The sequence below is a fragment of the Poecilia reticulata genome, linkage group LG10 (assembly GCF_000633615.1).
Source record: "Poecilia reticulata strain Guanapo linkage group LG10, Guppy_female_1.0+MT, whole genome shotgun sequence".
Classification (NCBI taxonomy): Eukaryota; Metazoa; Chordata; class Actinopteri; order Cyprinodontiformes; family Poeciliidae; genus Poecilia; species Poecilia reticulata.
In genome coordinates this window covers 25,958,723-25,985,119 of record NC_024340.1, presented here as the reverse complement: position 1 = coordinate 25,985,119, position 26,397 = coordinate 25,958,723, and the positions used below count along the sequence as shown (strand labels likewise).

At 39.2% G+C, this 26,397-nt stretch overlaps 1 protein-coding gene across 6 annotated transcripts in view; it reads right to left on the bottom strand.

Moving 5' to 3' along the window:
- LOC103471261 (A disintegrin and metalloproteinase with thrombospondin motifs 2-like) overlaps positions 1-26,397 on the bottom strand; it is a 128,285-nt gene that overhangs the window by 25,845 nt on the left and 76,043 nt on the right. For 5 of the 6 annotated variants that reach the window (XM_017307183.1, XM_017307184.1, XM_008420140.2 and 2 more), the window contains exon 4: positions 8,228-8,433. In XM_017307183.1, coding sequence (XP_017162672.1) covers positions 8,228-8,433 — 206 coding nt within the window. Of the gene's footprint in view, positions 1-3,710; positions 3,840-8,227; positions 8,434-26,397 lie in introns of those variants that run through there. The other variant, XM_017307185.1, reaches the window with a different exon arrangement.

Here is a 26,397-nt window from a genome sequence, read left to right as displayed (position 1 = left end):
ATATATAAATAAAAATAGTGGCCATTGAGCAACTGCCCCACATCTACAGAACGTGTCCAGGCTCTTCTAGATGAAGGCTCCCACATACAAGGGCGTATTTCACTCAATAGATCGCACGCGACCTAATATGAAAATTAAACAATGACATTATGTGGCGACTTGTAATGACTTTTGAGACATCTAATAGCTACCTTTCTTGCCGAGGAGTTGGCGACGGTGTTATGAAGTTTCTAGTTTCTCGTTGTAACATGAAAAATGGTCTCTTGTGAACTGAAGGACAACTTGGATCGTCCAAAACAGCCTTTACAGAAGACGTTTGATACAAAACTACTCAACTGGCCAAGAAGTTTAAAATAAAGTTTAAAATGATTTTTTTATTAAAATAAGCCAGTTAGTGGAATATTTCAACCTTCTTCTTTTTTTTCTAAAGAACACCCTTATAAGAGGTGATAAATGCACCCACTTCAAGAAATATATTATTTAGGACTAACAAATGTGGGAGAGAAGGGAACAAGAAACAATTAGGAAATTGTAAGGAGATTTGGGCTCCCATGAGCAAAGATGAAGAGGAGATGAAGAAGATGCAAAGGATGGAAAGTGCCTAATGCAAGGAAACAAGGTAATGTGTAACAAGGGAGATGCAGAGAGCACTCTTTTGGCACACACACTCTGACACACAGAGCCACAAAGCCAAAGAGAGAGAGGGAAAATTGGCACTAAAGTCAAGGCCTGCTGTCCTCAGTGGCTGTGTTTGGTGCTTAATGAGGCAAAGGGATGTAAAAACAGACAGCCATAATGAGATGGCTGATGGACATGCTGCAGAGACACACACACACACACACACACACACACACACACACACACACACACACACACACACACACACACACACGCAAACACAAGCGCGCACACACACACACACGCAAACACAAGCGTGCACACACACGCATACGCACACACAAACTCTGCCCACAGAGAGGTGCAGCGATAAGGAGGAAACACTGCAGAGACATGGAGCAAGAGACAGGTATGAGTGGAAGCTGAGGGGAAGCTGAGGAATGCTTCGAACGCAGACGGAGAGGCAAAGGAACAGAGGAAAGAAGCTGAATGCAGTGGGGAAAACATGCAGAGAAGAGCTTGAAAAGGAATGAGTTCTTAGAAAGCAACTATATCCCAAAGTAGGAGAGAAACGATTACTGTTGAAAGAAGAGGATAAGAAAAAAAAATAAGCTAGATTTTCCTCCTTTTCATTTATGAAAGAAAACACCAAGCTCTAAACCTCCTATTGAGAATGACACAATAACCATAAAAGCTATTTGTTAACAACTGAGCAAAAATAATTCACTTAATCATATCAGGATGTTTGAACAAGAAGACAAAATAACTGGACTGCAATAAAATAAGTTATATTCTTGCTACTACAGCTACAACTCCTAAAAGTATATCTGAATCTATCACGACCTCTTTCACATGAAAATAGAAAAGCTATAGAATGGTTCACTGTGTGAGGTTTGGGGAAAAGCAGGTCCATATGAACGTCCACAGGTACATGGAGCTTAAACGTTTTTTATCACCAGTTACTGCAGACAAAATCCCAATTTGTGGATCCGTTTCCCAAGTTCTGCATTGGTCACAAGCTTTGACTTTTTGAGAATGATGTCACAACTATAACTTTGGGTAAGCAATCCACTTGGAAAACGTCTCAGACACAGTGGAAAACCTTCTCCAAATCCACAACACCTGTTTGGGCCAGAAAAACAAACTTCCATAACTTCATTAGCAATTGATTAATTTCAGAGTAAGGATTTGGTCAACTGGTCCTCCTAATCTCAAGCTTCAACAATCAGTTTGGAGTGTCCTGTCCTTATACAGTAAGCTTTCACCGGCAGCCTGACAATAGAGATTCCTCAATAGCTGTAGTAACACACTCTCGGGTTCCCTTACTTAAAAACTGGGACCACCAGCCTGGTTTGTTTCTCTACAGGTGTTGTTGTCTCAGTACTCCATCTAACACCGAAGAGGAATATCAACAACTTTCCAGCAATGTCTGCAGCCCTAAGCATCTCTGAACAGATCTTGCTCACCCACTGGTCCTGCAGCCAGCACTCAAAGTTACTTTGCAGCTGTTTAAAGAATTAACTCTTCTGACTGCTTCAGATCTTTTCCGTCTTCTGGGACTTCTGCTTCTCTGTTTTGGGTTGGCTGGAAATTCTTAGAAAAACATGATTGCTTAAAATACAGTTTTAGGAAGCAAGATTTTTGTTTTTTTGTTTTTGTTTTTGACACACCTGGGAATAGCAAGCAAAGAGATTGACAAAACAAGAAAACCCAATTTAAACATGACCTGAAATAGCGAGAAAAGCCAAACAGGATTCATATTCCCATGTTCTGGTTGTAAGTTTGATATGTGAAGCTTACTTAGAATTTTCTGTAGCATGGAGTCAGTGTAGCCAACCTGATTAAAAACAGCGGTGAGGGTACTTTTTTCTGGTTGTTATAATCTAACCCAACAAGGGCTTGACTCGTGTCCCCAGCTGAGAGATGCACTGTAATGAAAGTCCAAAATATTTTATACATTATACAACTTCAGAGTGGACCTTGCCTCTCACACAATGACTGCCGAGATGCTTTTCATCCTCCTCCCGAGTCAGTACAGGATAAAGTGGAAGTAGTGAAAGCTTGGAATGAATATTTTATCAAGTGTCTTGTTTGGGTTTATGTGAGGTTTTTATTCTGTGTTTTGATTGCCATGTGGAATGGAGCTCAGCAAGGACAAGCACTCTTAAGTGTGATCAGCAGCAAAGTTAGCTCTCTGTAAAGCAGTGAAAACGGAATAATAGTTTGTTTGGGTCTTGTAAACAAGAAGCAGACAACATTACATATGCTTTTACAGCCTTAACCCACTTTACTACTGCAGAAGCATTGGACCTGTTCCTCCTGAAGCGATTACAGTTTAGGGGGCCATTATCATCACCGTCATTCTTTGTATGTACGCTTAGTATTGAGCTCAGTATTTACTTACATTTCCTTAAGGAGTAAATAATATTTTGCATAATTTCATAATACACTTGAGATTTACTACTGAAATGAAAAATCTCCCGCAAACGTATCTGTAAGCATTGAACTTCTTATTTTGTGATGGCACAACTGCAAACTTTTAAGATGTTTTTAACGAAATTAAATCCTTGTGCTGTGCAGAAGATTTGAGTCATAGGGTAAAATTAGTCCAATCAATATTAATTCGGGTAATCTGAATGTCTTTCAATATTTTGACTGTTTTACAGATTTTCAGTATTTTAAATTAACCAGAATTGTGTCTACACATATTAGAAACCTTAGGAAAGAACCAACATTGCTATCTTTTCCTAACAAAGACACCCTTCACTCGCATTTTGATCATTTGATTAAGGTACAAATGCAACACAGTTTAACAAACAGATCATGCGTGTGCTTTGATGCCTCTCTTGTTCTGAATAAGAAGGTTTTCTAACACAAATCACAAATCCTTCTTTCAACTTCCATTTATCAAATTTCAGACATTCATGGAGAAGAAACCCTGTCCCACATCTCGGCTTTTTCTTTTCTTTTCTTTTGAATTCAACAAAGATGTGTTTTTCTGTAGCAAACATATTCACTGTGCCATAATGAATACTTATTTAATTATGTTAATTAGTATCCCATAATAGCTTCAAAATTAATTGATGGAGAACCTGCATGACCGTGTTGTTCATGTTTTGTCCAACCCATCTTGGTTCTGCTGCCAAGGCTTCATAACTTTTGTCTCACACCGTTGTCATCTTGGGAAGAAGTCGCACGGCATCTGTTTGTATGTCGTGTTTGTTTGATAGAAGTGGACATCCGGGAGGGTCAGTCTGTGCTATGCCTAATCTAGCCCGTTTCCTTGACAACGGCTAAGCCAGTTGGGGCCAGTTGACTTCCAGTTGAGCAGTGTAGCATCGACCCAAGTCTAACGAGAAAGACATTTCTACTTAATAGCATTCTGAGCACGGCGAAAGTACAGCATCTTATTTACCCAACACGGTTTTTTTGTGTGAAAAGGAAACATAAATGCCTGGTACCGGAGCACAGGTGTAAATTAAAACACCTTAATGTAAAAATAAAAATAGAAAAAAAAAAACTCTCGCCACACAATGCTTGCTTATGTACTTGAATTTGGTTTTTTTGGGGGGTTGTTTTTGGATTTGAATTTTGTTACCACTTATGGTTTTACAGGTACAAATAGTTTCACTGTCATTTTGGAAAAATATGTTCATTAACACAGTGCTTTAAAACTTGGTGTCACTGTTTTTTACTGTTGTCACTGAAGGTGCAAGACGTTTCATTTAGTCATTTTGGAAAATTTGTTAAAAAAAAAAATACTGTCAGCTGCTGATGAGGCAGGATGGAGCAATCAAAACAAAACCTGGCAAAAGTGTCACATAAACTAAATAAGCCTTGCCGTGACTTTTCTATATCTTTTAGTCAACACAACTGGGAATACTATGCTGAGACCCTGAACTTTGGCACCTTTTAAACCAAGTTTCTGTCACAAGCTAACGGGTCTATTCCTACCTGTAGTGCACTCGCTTTCCCACCTTCTTCCTTCATGTATTATTGTGTCTATTCACTGGCTGAAGAAGGTTTTGTAAAGGAAAAAAAAAAAGAGAATGATTTTGATGATCTCCTGCAACCTTTACACAAATGATAATTACCACACATAACAAAGGTAGACAAAATGCAGATCAGTTTACTAATAAGGCTCATCAAAATTAAAAATGCACAGATAAACAAACCACCCTTTTCAGCAGTGACTATTAATATACTCGGAGCGAGTGATTAACGCGTTGTGGCTCCCTTGTAAAGGTCTTACTAATGAGTGAAAGACAGGTAGACAGACAGATTACCTCAAGTTCTTTGGTTTATCGCTGTTTTGTTTAGCCCTGGAATATTAGAGTGTCATATAAACACACATCACATGAAACGTGGTTCCTACAGAAGCCAGAGCAGTAACTCGCTTCCACTTTTGTTTTAAATAATGCACACTGTGCTAAATTCAGTGTTAATTTGAGAACATACCCCGCAGAAACAAGCTTGTGTAAGTGAACGTTCAAGAATAACTTTAGTTCAAATCAGATATTATATTTATAATTAACAAAAAAAACATGATCTCAGGGGGATTTACAAGAAAAATCAAGTCGAATCTAAGAGGTGTGATCCGTCACGTCAATGGATGTTATCATCTTGCTTAACATTTTTATTAGCTTTTCAATTAGATTGGCAACAATTTTTAGAAAACATTGATACGATTCTGTGGCACAAGCATCAGAATATACAGACACCATACATACCTCCATTAGGCACGACTGCTATGAAATGTATGTAATTGCTACTCTACCATTGCAGCATTGACCCAATATTAGCTTTACTCAGTCTCATGTCAAGCAAGACAAATTCTTTGTTTACGCAGATGAAGTTCAGAGACCTCAACTAAAAACTCAGAGGCTCCAGTTGAGGACAGGATGGACTACTTTCTCATTTATTCAACTAACTTCTACCTCTCAGGTTGAAATTAAAACAAGATATCAGATAATTAAATTATATCTATGTTTTTTTTGTTTTTTTTGCTGGACCTCTGAATTCAACACACACTCAAACAACCTAGAAATAAAAGGAGTTTTCTTTGCTGGACTTTGCTGTTTTTGTCAACAACTTGGGGGATTACTGCCACGTTGTGGTAGCAGCAACACATTTCAAGAAAAAGCACGTAAAAACAAGACGGGGATTTAACAAAATACAGTCACTGCAAAGATTATTTGAATTTTCATTTGGTTGGAGAAATTGTCAGCCGATTAATACAGCAGGAAACAAAAGAAGAAAACACATGGGAAATTAGTGGGAAGCACTGAATACAAAGACACATTTAGTCTACCATGCACATGCAAATAAACACACCCACACAGAAACAAACACACACTCACACAAGCACGCACGCACGCGCACACGCACGCACGCACTCACACACACACACACACGCACACACACACACACACACACACGCGTGTACGCGCACATACAAACACACACACACACGCACGCACGCACGCACACATGCAAACACACAGATTTTGACACTCCTGCTGAACTTTGCAGACAAGGACTCAATGGTTTTCTGTAGGCGTGCTTTGATGTCCTGCAGACAGCAGTAATGTCAATTATTTTCTGCGCCTCAACCGACACAAACACAAACAGATGATCCACCTTGGCCCTCGGCTCTCTGCAGACTTCATTTAACACACAGGTGGAAATACGAAGGTGAAAGAAGCAGAGCTGGAAAATTATCGCATTAAGAAAACATGTGAAAAAGACGAAAAGGGTGAAAATGACTTCAAGGAAAACAAGATTTAAAAAAAAATAATAATTTAAAGGCCTTTCCAACAGATTCTATTATAAAAGTTACCTCATGAAAATTTTGCCCAGGTTAGGTTAATTTTTCATGTTCTATGCTGAATAAATAATCTTCTTCTGCTACCATTTTTACTGTGCAGACCTATTATTTTCTAGGTATTGACCATTGCTAATAATGAGGGAAACTGGCAAATGTCAGTAAGAATATAAACGATTTTGTGCTGATGTTGAAATATCCTTGTGAAATGATTCTATGTAACTAAAATTGGCCAAATGTAAACTTTAACATGTTGGAAACTTAAAAATGTTAACCACATACCCAAAACAAAATGACCACCTCATGCACAGATTTAGCTAATTTTGTCCGTTTTTTTTTTTTTTTTTTTAGCCTTTTTTCACGATTATGCTCTTTTATACATTTTTTAAATGTAAATACATTAGATGTACTTGCTTCAAAAGTAAAAGAATATAGGGTGTAAAAAAAATAAGCAAATTACCCATTGCTCTGTTGTGTTTATGGGACTTTGTTTCACTTTCACAATAGCTTGTCATTTTCCAAAATGTTCTTTTCACCAAAAGTGTTTTCTTGTAAACCTTTCCTACCTCTTGCATTATATTTCTAAAGTTTTTTTCATGCTGATGCAGATTTGTTGCCATAAAACTACCCGAGCAGTGCTGCTGACAGCCGGGGAGAGTGAGAGAAAGACAGAGAGAGGAAGAGAGTCAGACATCGCACACCCATCCTGAAGTGAGCAAAGCAAACTTTCAAGAAGAAAGTCGCCCAGATGCCACGCGTGGGAGGAAACCCTTATTTATTTATTTCTGTTTATCTGGCTGTCAGTAATTTATTCCAAACGCGCTGTTTAAAATACTCCTCCCCCCCCCCTTTCTCTCCATCTCTTCCCCACAGATTAAAGCGGGGCTGCGACAGGGCTGCGTATTCCCTTCGCCTATATTGTCTAACAAATATCTAAAAAGGGGAGGTAGGGAGCAATGGCAGCTCTTGTTCTTTTCCAAGCGCTGAACTGAGACAAAGAGGTGTGGTAGGATTTGCAGCTCTGCGCCTGCACCTGCTTAACAGTCGGAGGCTGGTTCCTGGCGCAGTGGGGTCGCAGTACAAGCAAAAGCAAACAGCGGCACTCGCACAAACACACACACAAACGGATGCATGGAAACACCACTCTCACCACAGGTTTAATTTGCAAAGATTAAAGTGTGGAGTGTGGAGTGTGACACTCGAGCTCACACACACACGCATACATGCACACTTGTGACAACACCTGGGAGCGTGAGTGCTAAGTGTTGTTGTGGCCCGGAGCAGACTACCTGCTGTTTCTGCATCTTTCTCTCTCTCTCATACACACACGCACACGCACGCACACACACACACACACACACACACACACATGCACACACACACACAAAGAATGATGATATGACACAAATCCTGATGAAAAGATATGCGGAAGCCCCTTTAGCACAGACAGAGCACCTTGCAGACACACACGGTTATACACAAATGAAATCTCATCATATTCAGACAGAGAAGAAAGGATTACCTGTGGCTGATTGCAAGTAATCCTTTCACATGTAGGAGGGGAATTGAATCCCCATTCATTGTGTGTGTGTGTGTGTGTGTGTGTGTGTGTGTGTGTGTGTGCATCCGTCTACGTTTCTTTGACCTCTCTGTGACTTTCTTTTCAACTCAAATGGAAGAATATTTTAATTTAATTCAATCTAAAGCAGGCGAACAGGTGTGGGTTTCAGAAAGTCTGGGAACCTTCGTGTGACCCAACTAAAACCCAGAGACACGGACACTTACGATGTTCATGAGCGTGAGCAGGTACTTTTGCACATGCTCCTTCCCGTGAAACTGGACCACGGAGTCGTCGACGCCCAGCAGCACCTCGATGTTGTAGGCCCTGTCCAGACTCTGCCGGCGCACCCGTGAGGCCCGTGTGTTGTTGATGCTCTGCTGCACGCCACGGTACAGAGACTCCAGGTCCATGAGGCCGCCCAGGTCTGCACCTAATGACACGGAGCACATAAAAACACACCTTTTTATTTTTTTACTGTACTTACACTAAATCTGTCTATCTATACATACAAATGCATTTCAAATAAAATTCCGGGTTTCTCAGCAGGACGGAAACATGAGGCCGAATATCCGGAGAAACTGTTCACTTGGCTCAAAATCCTACTTATTTTGTGTCCGTCTCAGCTGCTAGATGTATGTCTTTTAGAAAGCATGTCGAGTACAGCGAGAGAAGAATGTGTAAAACAAACAAGTATAAGTCACGTAGCAAATTTCAACACAATATATTTTTGTTGAGTAAGCACATTCCCATTTTGAGCAAATCAAAAATGTCCTGCGTGTTTATCCGAGTGTAGATTTTGAAGTACTCGACACAAAACATCTTAGAGGAAAACACCCCATTTTTGAAAGCATCTACCTTTGCAACAAAAGACAAAGGCTGACCTTGTTGTAACGCCTGACCTAAATAACACTGATAATAATAATAATAATAATAATAATGATAATAATACACATGCTTTATCTCTAAACGTGTCACTGTGCAACAATCACATTCTCTGTGCATCTTTGCAGTCTTCCGTTGTTTTGAACACTTTTGCCTCTTGTGTGTTCAAACTGGGATACATATGCGATGTCTGTGTCTGTCTCCCGTTTTGCTCTCCAAGACACCAGTTGACGGAATCGAGCATGTGTGTCCTTTGTAACCATTGGTAACGGTGCGGCTATCCTTCACAGATCCTCTCCTAATCAACCAAATATTTCTACTCCCATCTGAATAAAAGGAACAGATGGTGCTTGCTAAACACATGGATTAAGACAGCTCCTTCACACAGGGGCTGCCCACTCTGCTCTTTCCTTGGCTTACTAAAAACATGAGAAATGCTAATTACACAGGAAACTCACTCTGAGGTTACATTTACTCGTCTTCTTACAGGTAGAGTACGTTAGAAAAGCATTTATGTTCCTTGCAATTTTGCATGTTTAAATAAACTTCATTGTATTTTTCATTTATTTTTTGGTATTTATGTAATAGACCAAGATTTGCATAGTTGTGAAGTGGATGGACGATTTTCAAAATCAAAATCTTAAAAGTTTGTTGTGGATTAATTTTAATCCCATTTTACTATAATACCTGAAAAAAAAACCGTGCAATGAGTTGTGTTTAGTCCCTTAGAAGTAAACAGAGTTCACCTGTGTGCATTTGGACTTGAGTAGTTAAAACGATGAAGTTAAAAGCCTTTTAAAGAGAGCTCGAATTAAAAATAGCAGTCAAGAGATTAGAACTGTGGAGGAGTCGCAGAGATTTACAGCTTAGGTGGAACAATCTGTAGACAGAACGACTGTTTGGTTGTTTTGGAAGAATGGCAGGAAGGAAGGGTCATTGGTGGAAGATTGTTGTTTTCCGTTTACCATAACAGAGGTACGACACACAGCAAGACGGCAATGGGTTATACGAGACCAAAACTGAACATCTTGGAAAATTAGCAAGATGGATATTGATAAATACATGGAGATCCGTAAATAAAATCTATAATCTTGATGTGCAAAACCTAACAGATTTTTACTGCAATTGCACTTAACAGAGGTTTGATCAAGTATTAAACAAATAGGCATGACACAATTTTCAGACTTTTATTTTAAGATATAAATATGCATCCTTTTTTATCCTTTGCAACTATTAACTACTTATGTTGTGTAAGAAATTAAAGCTCGTGTGTTGCAAAGTAAACTACAGTTTAAACTCCAGTTTAATCCTGTCAAGTCAGACAAAAAGCTAAAGCCAGTAAAGAATATAAAGCGTCTTGCCTCCTGAGCCAAGGTCATCGTTCCTTTACCTGCTACACCTGTGCTCATGCAAAGGCCATGAGCGGCCAATTCATGCAGTACAGGTGGATTTAATAAAGCGCCATCATTGTTGACTTCAAAGCTTCAAAATGCAGCTCAAAGAGATGCTGTGTGGGTGTGTTAGCAGGTGTGGGTGTGTGAGCACTCTGTGAACAAACATTTCCGATTGGGCTATAAATCACTGTTGCAGCACGAGCTGTAATTTAGCTGAAGCTGGGCAGCTGGGCAGCAGGACCGACTGACCGCGGAGCTTTATTTGGAAGGGGCGAGGGGTTCAAAGTGCAACATTACGGGACCGGCGGAGCTCTGACACCTTGAGTTGAAGTGAGCGTCAAATGGAGCAAAAGAACAAAAAAAAAAAAGAGAGAGAGACTCAAGAGAAAGACGGGTGGGAAAGGAGGGGGAGAGGAAGAGAGAGATCCGCCACCTTGTCTCCCAATCAGCAAGGGGCATCCTGCTTTCCCACTCCCTCTTATGCAACGTTTCCAAGACAACGGGCTCATGGGTAAAACAACAAACACGTGGTTAACGTTGGCTCCTGAGTCGCGAGCAGAATTAATTTGAAAGTCTGACTATTATCCCATATCTGCCCACATTCCAGCGAGTGAAAGACACACCAGCACAGAAGCAGAAAAATAGGAGGTGGGGGCAAAGAGAAACAATAATATACAGACACTGAATGCTGCTTCTGCTTGTTAGCACAAAAACCGGCATTTAAGGTGGGTTTACATCACAACAACTTGGCTTTTTCCTAGTTATAGCCACCTTTAAGGAGCCTGATGTCATAACCACCATATTTGCTTCAGGAAATAGGCTGAGATATTTTTACCTTTTACTTACGTAATGCTAAAGGGGCAACAAAATAAAATAGTTCTGTCTTTTAACTTCTTAACTTAGCACCTCGAAAACAAATCAGACCATGTAACGTTGCATAGCATGAGGCCAAAAGTGATTAGAATCGGAAGCTCGCTTATGCTAACGCACACGGAGCAATCGGCTAACGTGTTAAACCATCAAATATTCCCATTTCATTGCTTCTATGTCCTTGCCCAGACTTGCAAAAGCACTATTTTCTATTACTTCAGCTGTTTTACAGCAAGAACTTCAGCAGGAAAAAAAAAAAAATCATGGCGCAATAAGGCACAAGAGAGATTGAGGGAGGTGAGAAGCAGCGTCGAGGGGTTTGATGGATGAGAGATGGAGATGAGAGAAGAGCAGAAGGACCTTGGCTCTTGTGAGTTTCCATTCAGGCTTTCCGTCTTCATCCGAGTTTGATGGGGTGAAGCAAAGCTGTGCTGCTTTGTTTCTTATTGCAACGACTCACATCAGCCTCATATCACTGACAGAATCCAGATACGATTCCTTGCAAAAGTGTTTAGAGACACATTTGATCAGATTACAAGCAAAAAAGCCTCGGTGTATTTAATTAGGGATTTTATGTGAGATTTCCACACAAAGAATACCATGATTGAGATGTGAAAGGAAAAGAATACATGCGTTTATATTTTTCTTACAAACAAGAATCTGAAAAGTGTGGCATGCATTTCTTGGGGCATGTATCAACCAGCTTTGCAACAGAGGGGCTGATATTTTTTTTTACACTCTCTTTTCAATATAGTGAAAGTTCAGTAAGGTTAGAGGAAAACAATTTGAAAATCAATCAGATTCTTAGAAGTAGACTTTGAATGAACCACTTATGTGTGGAAATTATTTAATGTTAACTACTACATGGAGATTTGTATGTATGGGTTGATTTTTTTGCTGAAAAGTGAACTTCTGCCTGAGTGCTAGGTGTTCCTGAAAAGCACTAGCTTGAGTTTATTCTCATCTATTTTCCCATTGGCTCCAACCACCTTCCTGCATCTCTAGTAACCTTCCTCATCGTCTTTGGCAAGGTTCCCTGTCCTTGCTGAAGCAAAACAGGCTTACAGTGTGATTGTGCCTCCATCATGTCATATTGCGGGCCTCTTGGCTTCTTCTTTGATTACAGTTCTCCTTGCAAAACCTGCCAGCTTAGGTGGGTGTGCCACATTGTTTCCAGTTTCACATTGAATGAAGCTTTTCATAACGTTTCACAATATCTTTTTTTTAAAGCTGTTCACAACTGAGTGGTGCGGCAGACACCCCTCATGTTGAGGTTACAGTTCATTTAACGTGTGGCTTTACCTTCTGTCTTTGACTTTATCCTGTCAAACTACTAATACAAAAGGACATTGGTGCCTTCATTCTAGGTGCAAATCTATGAGACTTAAAGAAAAGCTGGATTTGTGCTGTGATTAAATTAGCCCCAGATGGTCTTTCCTAATCAGGTGGCTTCTGTATGCACAGTAGTTGCACTGATTTAGAAGAATCAAAGTAAACAGGACTGAAGGTTATGTTTGGAACAGGACAAAATGCTAAAACAAGTCCAGAGTTAAGGATACTTCTGCAAAGCACTATCATTAACTGAGGGTAAAAAAGAAAAAAAAAAGTCAACATTAGGTGGGACTTTTAGCCTAAAACCTTTTGTCCATCATACACAAACCCTCATTTCCTTTTCTTAAGAGAAGCTTTTATTTCCATTTGATGCTTTGAAATGGTTCTCGTCTTTAACCCCCCCCTGACCATCTCTCATACACTCTCACCTTACATGTAACCCTTCTCACACACACTGCTCCTGCTTGCCCTGTGTTTTTTTATTCAGGTGGGGTATGGAGTGTGGCCTTATTAGGAGACAAAGGTTCTTTGTCTTTTCAACCTTTGCAAAATGTCAAGAATGTCTGGTTGCCTGCTGAATACTATGCTGGAAGAGAGGGTTGTTTGACAGAGTAACAACAGCATAACAGGAGATGGAGAACGGCGATAATAATTTGGGTCAAGCAACACTTTACTCCTGAGCAGCGACCTTTGGTAAGAAGGTGTGGACATCACTACAATTTGCATGCAAGATGACTGCCTCTGACTCCCGATGGCGATGGAGTCATGGATCTATTCGGTATTTTCAACACAAAGCCTTTTGACTACAATGACAGGGCAGAATTGTCACCCTGAAATCTTACTTCTAAAAAAAAGAAAAGAAATGAAGGGGATGAGATTTATGTAACATGTAAACTCTTACATTTAAGGGTTTTGTGCAGTCTAAAATAATATGAAGAAAACACCATAGAAGTGTTTTCCTCAATTCCACTTGAGAATGATTCAGCAATGAGGTAATGTTACAAACTTTTCTAAACTAAGGTTAAGCAGCAAATTTAACCTATGGATGCGCTGATGGGAAAACTATGGACAAATTGTCACAGGAGATTGGAAGTAAGACATTGCTCTTTAATTTTTTTTTTTTTACTCTTGTGTTGTACCATGTTATTACTTAGTTAAATTGAATATATTTTTATTATTATTACTATAAGTCCAGCATAATTACTTTCGACTTCAGCTTTCTTTTATGCCCACTTCACTCTTTGACACCTTCCATTTGAATAAGGTGGTCTGCACCACTTCTGCCCCTTCATCAAAGGAACCATCAATTGACTGCATGCAACACGGCCACTTACTTTGGCACATAATTTATTTTTTGCTCACTGACTTAATGCTCCTTATTTTAATCTTTGTTGATCAATTTCTACCAACTCTAATTCGAGGTATGCATGAACCCAAAACCACGAGATGCGCTCTAATATAGAAAAGCCAGTCATCAAGCAATTTTTATTTTACTTTTTTAAATGTAGTTAGTATTCTCTCCGAATTGCAAAACATTCCATTCACAGATTCTTCCTGTCTCACCAGTGACAGGCTAATGGAGACATGTGATGTATTTCAAGACGCAAAGTGTTTCAGAAGCTATTCACCAAGAAAACCTTCAGTATTATGCACTTCACATGAAGTTCTTTGTAAGCTTTCCACATTATCTCATTCACAGTGTTGACTGTAAAGTCTCGAAGGGCTTTAAAGCAAACAGGCTGAGAAGAAAAGATTGTATACACGTGAATGAGTGGGGGTTCAATCTGCTCCAGATTAAGGATTTAAATGAAATTCTATTATTTATTGAGCATGAAGAAATGCAGCAGAAAAGCTCAAAAATAAGGTCACTTTGGTGTAATTGTCGAACCTGTTTAGCCCATTTTACCAGTCAACCGCTTTACATCCTGAAATTGAAACAGACTTGTGTGACTTTAACACACGGTTTCCCAATAGAGACCTATTAAAATTATTTGGTGTGTGTGTGAATATATATATATATATATAGTATATTATTGTACTGCTTTGTTATAGGAGTGGAGTAGACTTTGAGCTCATTACTCACTTCCTGAGCTCAAGGCTGTATTTTAGGTGAAGACGCACACACTTGCACACACCTTTTGGTCACATACCAGAACATTTTGTCTCCTCAGTGACAGCTTTATGGGTTGTCAAGGTGATAAGAAGCTTGGACGATGGATTGTTAATGCTGCGGCTGCTGCATTTGGGCCGGTAGCAACATGTCACGCTGTCCAAAACAATGTCTCCATAATGAACGCTCATTATTTCTCAGCTACCAGGAGACAGGCTCTAAATGCTCCAGCCTGTGGTTCACTTTCTGACTGTAGATCACATTGAACCACAGCCACTTATAATCACATGATTGTTAATTATTTAGGATTGCTATTAAAAAAATTCTATATAAAAAACAAAAAACAAAAAAATAAACAATCCCAGCTGCATTTATTCACACCCTGGTAAGGATGTGTAAAAGCTTTAATGGATTCCTTTTGTGTTTTAATTTAGGCGAGAATTGAAACATTTTGCAATAAAATGCATCCTTTAAAGTTAAGTACATTTAAAGAGCGAATATTAAATAGTGGCACAATTAGTAGTACACCTAACACTGACTTTGTTACTCTTGGGTGTAAACAAGATCTGGCAAAGAGGTTCATTTCTTTCAGCCACTAGACGGAACGATGATCTATTCCCCCCTAAACATGCCTGATATTCTTGTTAAAGGTACATGTTTAAGCAATTAAAATTTAAAAATATTTTTGGTGGACAAATAAAGACAGGGACTTGTCAATCCTAATGGCCATTAAAACAAATCTGTTGTATTTCTGCACTACAAGCACTTTAATAATGAATCACAAAGCCCCTGTCCCTAAAGCTGAAAAACAATAAAGTATGGTGTGATCATCAGGTGCTGCTCGTTTTTCCATCTCGTACCACTGCAGGTTTGGTTGTTTCCTACGAGAAGTTTTCGGGTATAAATTGAGCTGTTTGCCTCAGGAGGTTTCATTCTGACTGCAACGATTCGCTTCTGCCAGGAGGATGTTTTGTACCCATTTTGACAGCCAATAATTTAAAGTAATTTTCTAATATTTATCAGCAGAACGTCCCTTGGAGGTGATCAGGAGGTAAAACCTGTCATATTCCATAAGGCTGTTCACTTGTCTATACAGGACTCAGAAAATAAGGTCTCTGATGTTTGTTTTCAATAATACACTCACCCATCTCTTCTTCTGACTGCTCAAATCCTAAATAATCTACCTAAACACTCGAGCAGTAGACCACAACAACAACAACAACAACAACAACAACAAATCCTTCTGTGTTTCAATTAAAGTTCTGAACAAGATGATGCTGCATTCAAGTTCTTGTTCTGTATACTTTTTTAAAACAACATTACCATTTGTGCCGATCAATATGACCAGCACTTTAATATCAATAAGTAAAGGACGAACAATAAGAAGCAACTTCTGGGATCAGCAGGTGGACGGGCCGCCTGTCTGCACCGCTGCTTCGCACATCTGTGTTGATTTTTCTCCTGATTCAGAAGACATGGCAACCTTTCGCCACGTCTTCCTTACGTAACTGGCTAGAGGTGACTGAAGATATCTCTTATGGTAAACATGACCCACCTATTTAAGCACCCTAACGACATCTATAAATGCAGTAATCCAATCGTATGAATTCACAGAAGAGGGAATATTTCTGCAAAAGCATCAGTCGGGCCCTCCAAGTCTTCCGGTTTGCTCTGTGCTTGGACCTTCGGTGCTCAGTGCAAACTGATAACCTCAGTGTTCAATAAGACAGTAAAGCCAGGCTGATATAAGGCTTATTGCAGGTCTGGTACTGGCCCATCCGCCTGTCCTCCCCCTTGTCTGTCTCAAGACATTTATAAAGGTCTCTTATGAAATCAGCAGAAGCCAAAAAAAAAAAAGTCTCTACTCACAACAGGGGAGAACAAATAAACTTCAAAGATTACTAGTATGTAGATCACAGCATTTTGAAGAAAAATAATCTTTAACCGCGATTCCTGCAGACTTGCTTTGGTAACATATGAGCCACAAAAGATGAGTTTTACTGGGAAGCTGTGTGTGCCTTAAGATGAGGGAGGCTGACAGTGAGGCACAAGCTTCAGCTTTCAGAGTAGCAATAAATCTCTGCAGAGACAGCCTCCCGCTGGCTTGAAGGGTTTGTGGCCCCCTCGCCACCTCTCTTCCCAACGGTGCAACCTCTCCCGTCACTTCATCCCCTAATATGAATCATCCATCCTTTTCTACACACTTTTAAACGTCTCTTCATTGTAGAAAAGAATTTCTGTAGTGAAAGCCTATCCTAAAACATTTGTAAGTTTTTTTTTATATTCTAACAAGCATTTTCCAACAGCTCTGCTCAGTTTATTTAGCACAGTGATTCTGAGACAAAAGGCAATGCAGATTTTTTTTTTCCCCACAGGATTTAAGAAAATTCCTCTTGACACATGAAAACGCACATCTCCTGCACGAATCTGCAGATACGCTCCTGAACAAAGCTCTTCCTCTTTTCAGTTTATTTGTAATTTTTCTCATGTAATAATAAAAAAAGCAAAATGAAAAACGAAGTCCCGCAAAATCGGAAGACGTTCTTATTTACACCCAATTTAGATCTAGTTTATGATACTGAAGTGTTGATATAAAAACTAAGCAGTGTAGATATGACAAGCTGTATATTGAAAGACTTAATATTCTCGGAAAAGTTCAAAGCTTGGTCTTTTTCAGCACATCAATAAATGTACAATGTTTACATGTTCTTTTATGGAAATTCCCACTTTAATTTGTCAGCACTGCTTTGAGAAACTCATATTTATGACATCGTACAGAGAGACGTCTGTAAAACCTGTCTACGTTTCCACAGATTTTGGTGTTTCCACCTCAAGGTTTATTTTGTTTCATTAGGATTTTAGGGGCTAGAATATCACAAAGTAGAATGCAGAAATAAAAGTCATGAACGTGGGGTAGAAATTTGTATTTATCGTTTATTGCTCCGACACCCTTAAGGTAGACAGTTGTAGCTGTTTTCTAAGAGCATCGGAGTTTTGTTAAAGACCTAACAAAATCACAAAGACCAAAGAACCCAGCAGACAAGGCTGAAGTTTAAAATAGTGGTCTAAATATATTTATAATACAGCAAGATTTTAATATCTCACAGCTCAGTCTATCGTAAGAAAATGGAATATGTACAAAGCGACTGATGAATCAAAATATGTCCCTCCTCTTAAACTAACAAGCCAGGCAAAGAGACCAGAGAAGACACCAAGATGGACGACAGATGATTCTGCAGTCGCTGGACGCATCTGGGATGGACAAGAAGCTGAGAACAGGTGGAAAACTTTGTGTCACAAAGTGGCGACAATCATCTTATATTGAATGTGAGCAAAACAAATGGTTAAAACTTTCAAAGAAAACAAATGGTCAAACACTATTTTTCAGTATGAGAAAAGAAGTAAAAGTGGTGGAGGAGTATAAATGCCTCAGTATTCACCTGGACAAAAAAGACTGGAATGGAGACACAACAAGGAAGCTGCCTACAAAAGGGTATAGATCATATGTAGATCATGGACAAACGTGTAGAGCAAGGTGCTGCATCGACTCTGTAAGTCTCTTTTGGAGAGCAGAAACTCTTCTGCCATCATCTGTTGAACTGGCAACATCAGACCCAATGACTTAAAATCCTCAGACTAAGTTAAGATGTTTTTCAAAAAACCATGATCAGTCTCTAAACAGACCGGAATGAAGAAAGTCATGGAAGCGCACAGGTAAAAGTCTGAAAACCTACCAAGACAATCTGCCCTTTAACCAGCAGCATCTTGTGTGATGCTGTGTGATTTCAGCAGCTTAACGTTGGCCCCCCTGTCCTCCCTACTTCCTGTCACTTCTGTGACATAAAGGACACAGTGCCATAAAACAAAATTAAATAATACCTAAACATAATTCACAGGTGGGGAATTCTTCTATTTGCATTTTCTATTCTTCAGCCTTTATTTAGTCCTTTTGTTCTAAAAAGCATGTTGGTGCTTGAAAAAATGTTGCAGTAACAAGCAAAATATGTAGCTCTTCTTAACTTTTTATTCTATCATACTGTTAGTACTAAACATAAATGGTTATTGCCAAGGGTACCGACATAAATGCAAGGGTTTGGACTCGTTTCTCATAATCTACTATCAAAAGGATGATGTGTTGATTTATTTCAAATCATAAAAAGGGGGAAAATAAAGCACCGATTACAGTGGACCGGTTTCATTTCTGATGGTCCATCTCAAAATACCCTGACCCAAGGAAGTTGACACGCCCCTTTTGGAGAGAGGAAATATAGACACTATATGTATTTCCAGAATATTTGATGTATTTCAATTGTATTATCTGACAGGAGAAGCTTTTCCAAAGTAATCCCACGTCCACGTGCTCATATCACCTCCTGATGAATAACAGTTCTTGATGCAAAGCCTTCAGAGGGATCAGAGATCGCAGATGTCCAGCTTAGGCCTTTCACTCTTGGCCTTCAAAAGCTAAAGGTGCTCCAGATTTCTTTAATCCTTTAGTGATATTAAACAGCATGATGAGAGGAATCTGTAAATCCGTTTCAATCTTAATTTGAAAACATTTTTACTGAGTTTCATGCATAATTTTGCAAGCGAGTGGTCATTATGCTTCTGTTTGCTTGAGGTGAATGCTCAATGTTTTTACACAAAGCCAAAAAAAAAGTACGTTTTGAGACCTTACGTAGAAAAAAAAATGGAATCAATTAGAAACACTGATTAGGTTTGTCCTCCTTGCTCCTCTGCTCCTTTCCTCGTCTTTCTCTCCTTCAGCTTTAACTCCAGACTCTTGTCCTGTCCTGGCAAGGAAGTGCTCAAAGAAAAGCCACCACCCAAGACACACAGCTCCACAGTTATTATGACAGGCCAGCCAACCAAACATCTGTCACCCTGAGCAGCTTGAGAATGGAGGGAGTGGTGGAGGCTGTTGCCAGGGAGAATGACTGGAGCTGATGAGGCAGAGGAGAGACAAAAGCAGAGCAAAGTAAACATGAAGGAGACAGAAGGATGTGAGAGACGGGAAAAGATAATAGGGCGTCTGAGTCTGAAACTGGGCTTCGATGAGCAAATGACTGCAAAGAGGATCTGTTCGAATCTGTCTGGACCAGAGGAAATAATTAATTAACTAGTGTTGGGATTTCATGCTGAGGTTTGAAGATGTTTAATTTGAGATGCTTGTCCTCCAAACAGCAGTAAACCTCAAATCCTTACAAATAGATCTGGCCCAGGACTGCACCGTGTTAGGAAAACGTAATGATACTGATAAATGAAGAGTAATGATAAATAGCAACAAATAATGGTGAACGATAATACGACTTCTGCGACAGACTGGCGGCCTGTCCAGAGTGACAGCCCGCCTCTCGCCCGAAACGTTCGCTGGAGACCAGCAGCCGCCCTGACCCCGCCAGGGACAAGGGTGCACAGAAGATGGATGGATGGATGGATGGATGGATGGATGGATGGATGGATGGATGGATGGATGGATGGATGGATGGATGGATGGATAATACGACAAATAAATATTTAGGCAGTGTTAATTCTGATTGGGTTCAAACCAATAAAAAAACCATATAATGAGTAGTCTCTCAAGCAAATTAAATTAAAATAAAATAAAATAGAACCACTTTTCAACAAAGTCTTTAGAAAAGTTGCTTCTGGCAGACGACTTCTGAAACTTCTTAGTTGAAGTGTCTTAATGAGACACTAACTTTTTATATATATAAAAAAAATGTTAATGCTATGCTAAACTATATTTGAAAAACTGAATATTATTAGCACGGAGAGCTTAAATGCTTTGTACTAAGTTGCTAAAATGTTTAAATTTACTTTCTTCATTAGCACCCCCCTTTGAGCTTGTGGCTTGCAGCACCTTTCTAAAACAAACTGCTGACAAATTAACATATTTAGGGAACATGCTAAAGCTAATCTACACCAAGATGCAATGTCAAAGTGGATGTTTCATACATGACGTTTTAATAGGGCTTCTTTCATCCATTTTTATTTTTGTGATTTAGATTAATATATAATTAAAAAATAAATGTATTTTAATAATTGGTTGAAAAATTATTGTCCGTTAAGTATATTCATTTCATGCAGAGTAATATGTTTCAAAACTATTTCAATACATTTTATGATTATGACTCGCAGCTAATCAAAAGGCCAAATTCTTGTTTCTCAGAAAATGTGAATATCACTGAATTCCTTTAAAAAACAGATAAAGAAATGTTATGGTATGGCCTACACAACAATGAGTCTTCCTCCCTGTGTGCCGTCACTGACACCCTCCACAAGCAAAGTAAGAAACAAAAGGTCAATGCTGAGGAAGCAGCCTGTTCACAGACGGCTGAATCCAACCATAACAAAGGAAAGTTTAGTGGAAGGAAAAAAATGTGGTAGAAAAAGGTGCAGAAACAACAGACACAACCACATCATTTAGAGGACTGTGAAGTAAATCCCATTTAAGAGTTTGATGAAGATTCACAAAGTGCTCCAATAATATTGAAAAAAGGTAAATCACAGTTAATGTATTAATTAGCAATGATGGTAATAATATTTTCACATAGATCCAAGCTTCTCTCTATTTATTACAATAATTATCATTTGAAAATTACATTTTGTATTTACCAAGGTTCTCTTTATTCTGAAACATTTGATAAAAACAGAGGAAATCTGGGAGATGGCGTTTACTTTTTCATTCCTAAAGCATAATTTTGCAACAGGCTGTTTCTCTTTCCCTCATCTACAAATTGCCTCACATCTATGACAAGTCCAAACTACTGTAGGACTTGCTGTAAAATGAAACAAATCTTAAAATTTGTTGTTTTATTACCTTACATGTGCACATTTTGAAATAGAAGGAAATTGAACAAGAAGGAAACCATAAACATTTAAGTGCAGATCTGGATTTCTTTTTTTTTTTTTTACTTCCTCTCTGCATTAAACAGCAATATATGTGCGTTGTATTTTTCCTTAAATATATCTTAAAATTATGGAGAAGTCGTAAAGGAAGTAAAGAGAAAGTCTATCTAAAGGTGTGAGACAATATGTATGCAAATGTTTCCTTTGGTGGAGCTGAACCCACACGCCTGCCACGGAGAAGCTGAATGAGGATTTATCATCCAATATCATCTCATTACAAATGATTACAATAAACACATTTGCCAAGCCGTAAGAAAAGAAAAAAAAGCTTGTGCATCATCTCTAAGCAAGCTACCTAAACAGAGAGTGAATCAGAAAAAAAATCTGTTAGGTTTGTTTTTAAATATTAACACGTGAAGCTCTACAGACACTCTAAAGACCTGGAAAGAAACAGTTGTATAAAAATACAACTTTTCACCTAAAAACAGGCTTGATACAAACACACATATTATTTTTTTTGTAGTGAAGGTGCTGCAGCCAGAAGAAGAAAGAGAATTAATAAGAAGCTGCAGTGTATCAGTGTTACAACATTGGTGGTGTTTCATAAAGTCTTTCAGTGCAGATAAAAATTAGAGACAATTAAAAGACCCATTCATCATTCTTATAGAGCCAAGCTCTTCTGCGAAAGCAGAACAAGTGGAGATGCTGCTAAAACATAATGAAAAGCAAAATCATTTAGTGCTTTTGAGCAGAAGCTAATGTTGACAGGGCTGAGGTATATTTTCATGTAAAGATCACACCTCTGACTAGGTTCGCAGGACAAATCCCTGTGCGTGTCTGTCAAACGAACACATGGCCACTGAAGCGGAGTCCACACAGGAAAGAAAAAAGTGACAGGATGGAAGAAAAACAAGATAAAAACAAGTTCAAATTCAAACGGTGAAGCAACTTCAAAACAGGCTGTCATAATTCACAAAAATGGCTACATCCTTGAGCACCTGGCAAGCGCTAGAGACGCATACTTTTTTTTTTTAGCATGGACCCGCCAATTGATCCTTCTCCACAGAATATGTTGCTTTACACACAATTTCCCACTTTACTGGAAGATCTCGGCCAAGACTTTTTTTTTGACTGTATTGAGCTCCAGGTTATTATCAAAGCCTTGCTAGGAACAAACACGGTTAAGGTCTAAATACGAAGATGCAGTTGGATGGGGAGCAGTCTCTACCTAATACCCACCATATCTCCAGTTCTGAGCTCCCAACAGGTGGCTGTGATGGCACACAGTGAAGCTACAACCTCTCCAGCCTTGCAGGCATATGGCTAATCAATGCGGCTTCCTCCGCAGAAGCGTAACTCTACACTCAAACAGGGAAGATAGGGGAGCTACCGGCTTGGTCTCCCCTGTCTTTCTATCCTAATGAAGCTCCAAGGTAATCAAATCACTGTACACACAGGCAGATGGCCAATAAGGGAGCGACCACCATGGCTCCTACTGGGAGCGAGACCAAGTTTTTTAAACTTATCCACGAGTTACTCATCTCCCTTAGCATCTAATTAATATTAATAAAAAGTGAATGAACATGTGGCTTCATTAATTCAATACGCAGAGCATATTATTTATGCCCATGTGCCCTTTCTGTAACCCCTAATCTTAACAGATTGACCTCTAAATATAGTCTGTTTATTTGTTGGACCAACTGGACTTAGATAATTAAATCCAGTCGGACTTAATTATGATTCATAAAAACAGATATAAACCAGACAGTTCTGGCAACCATTTTTAGATTATCTATTAATAAAACGTAATCCTAAATTTTATTAACCTGAACTACGTAATTCATAAAGCCTTGTACAATGCAATAGAGTCCGTTACGTCCAACTGGCTAACACAAGGATGGTTAAACTTTTTTATATATTTCATTTCGGGATCTCTGTTGTAATGTGCCACCAAAGTAAGCAATGTATTAATTACTGCCTGTCTTTTATTTGAAATATAAAAGCTTGGAACAGATTGAAAAATTAAAAGTAGTTGAATCTTAATAGAAATGAAGCAAACTGCTGTTTCACTTCACTGATTTTTTTCAGTGAAGTGATGAGAATTAAAAAAAAACCTCAAACAACAGAACAAGTTTAGTTTTTACTACCTCCTACCACTGAGATGTCAAGCATACTCTTTTTATGTACTTAGTGTATTGATCCATCCATTGTTCTCCACTTATTTGAGATTGAGTCACAGGGGGAAACGGGTTCTACGTGCAAACACAAGTCATCCCTCTCCCCAGCAAACCATCTCTGGCCTATTTTGTTTGGGATCCTGAGGAGTTATCCATCCAGAAGGAGTACAGTCCCTTCAGAGGATTCTGGGGCTGCAACAGGTTCTGCTCCCAGTGGAATGTGCTTGGAAAACCTTTAAAAAAAAAAAAAAAAAAAAAAACCAGCAGCTAGAGGGCATCCCTATCAGATCCCTCATCTGACTCCTTTTGATGCTGAGGAGAAGCGGCTCCACTCTGAGCTCCCCATCTGCCAAGTCCCAAGCTAAAATAATGCTAAAGGCTTACATTACAAAGCATTTTGAGTAGGCTTTTTACCTCACTGAAAAGTCACTACTACAACATCTGCTCCTTTACCTCCCTTTGAGCCTTACGGCTTAACAATGTCTTTTATTTATTGTTGGAAAAAAGTTGTTGGAAACGTGCTCTCTCTCCAGACTCTCCCTAGCACGCAGTCATAGCTAAAGCGACTGGCAAGACGCGGAAAATCGATGTTTGGATTACAGCACACACACAAAGGGTTATTGAATTTTCACATTTCACTCCAGCACATCTGTAAAAAGAAAAAAAGAAAAAAGAAAACAGTTTCAGTGTTTCAGTTCTCTGCTGCGCCGATGTTTAAATTCATGCCGTCTTGGAGCTGTAGTAGCGTGTCGAGTAATTGTTGTGACTGTATCAGTTGGAAAGTTTTGCCAACCCACATGGCAAATGGAGCGAATGAGAGAAGCGGGGTAGTCACGGAGAATGACTGAGCAAATCGACAAATTATTAACTTGTTTATAAAGCAATCAAAACATAAGGATAAACAGCATAAAATTAATTGCTCTCTGTTGGTACATTTTTAATCACCGAATGTATCTGAGGAAAGCTACTGGCACACACACACACACACACACACACACACACACACGCACGTACGCACACACACACACATAGGTCCACATCAGGCTTGATTTAATAAGCGGAGCGCTGATTATGAACGGATGTTTTCTGTGCTCTTCTAATCAGGGAACTGGCAGTGAGACCTGTCTCACTCTGCTTGCTCCGCAGACCAAGTAATACCCACTTACTCAAATCAAAAGGACTGTTGGGAGGAGGAGGAGGAGGAGGAGGAAGGATCGAAAGGGCGATCATTTTTTAGGTCCAGTTTTAGTCCTTTTTTTAATCAACCATTCACACAATGTCACCTTTAAAAGCAAGAATTTGTTGAAAACAGAGTATGCCTTTTTGTGCATGTGCATACACGTGTGTTATTTCCAGAGAAGACTACACAAAGAGTCCCAATCCCCAACAGTGTTCATTTAGTACAGTTCACACGCACACACACACGCACGCACGCACGCACGCACACCTACACAGGAAGCTTCGAGCCTATCCTATCCAATGCTATGTAATGAGATATCTGCTGTTTCCAATTTGAGCCTCTTCATCCTCCACAGAACAGAAACAACTGATAGGGAAGAGAGGAGAGGACAGGATAGGAATTTAAGGACAGGCTGCAGGATCTGAAACCTGTTCCTCTCCAGCCCCGTCTCATCCTTTACCGTTTCAGGCAGTAATGTGTCTCCATCGCTGTCTATTTTATTATTATGTAGTAGCTTTGGCTACGCTGCCTGAGGCAAATTGCCTTATGGCCCCTCTTCTATATGTGGGACTCGCAGACAAACAGATCACACATACTATCATGACAGTGGCCCCAGTGACACTGATTAAATATTAATGACCTGATTCTATCTCATTAATAATAACTGCAGTGCTGATCACTCTGGGAATACCACAGAGTGTGTGTGTGTGCGTGTGTGTGTGTGTGTGTGTGTGTGTGGGGTGGGGGAGGGAGGCAGGTGTCATGAGTCTGTATTATAACTTTGCACCTTTCCAAAAAGGAGAAATATATATCGTACCATAGCAGAAAATGACATAGTATAATAGAACAGGATATACATTATAAAGGGTATGGTATTATAAAACAAAATAATATTTGAAAGTGATGGCTTTCAATGGTTTTTGCTAACAAAATCTGAAAAAGCATGGAGTGTATTTGTGTTTAGTATTAATATTTTGGATTACCATCCTTTCCTACAAATTAGCACTAAGGCTTTCTGATTAATATGAACATAGTGCATGTTTTGCCTACTATATTTTTTTTAAATGGCTCAAGCTTGGTCAATATTGCAAGCAGAGCATCTATGAACATCAATTTTCATGTCTAAGTGTCAATGCTATTCTAACACTTGAAAAGTTTCTGATTTAAAGCATTCAACTGTCTGTGTGTTAGGATTGTTGTGATAGAAGTCGGATCTTCACCTCCAGTCTCCAACAGATTTTCCTTCAAGATTGCCTGGATCTCCATCCATCTTCTCATCATTTCTACCTCCCTGGTTTTGCAGAAGAAAACGTTCCCTTGAGCATCTTGCTGCCAACACCCTGTTCCACCATGATATTGTGCTTAAGATAAAGTGCAGTGTTCATTTTTCTTCACACACAGCAATTCCTTGGCCAAAAAGTTCAAACTGTGATTTCCTCTCATTGGAGAACTTTCTTACACGTTTCCTCTACATGGCTGGTGCAAACTTTGAAAAGCAATTTGTGTAACATTTTTTATAATACCTGGATATATTTTCTCCACTCTTTTATAATGATAATTTCAGTGGAATGCAACAATAACAGATGCCTATTCAATT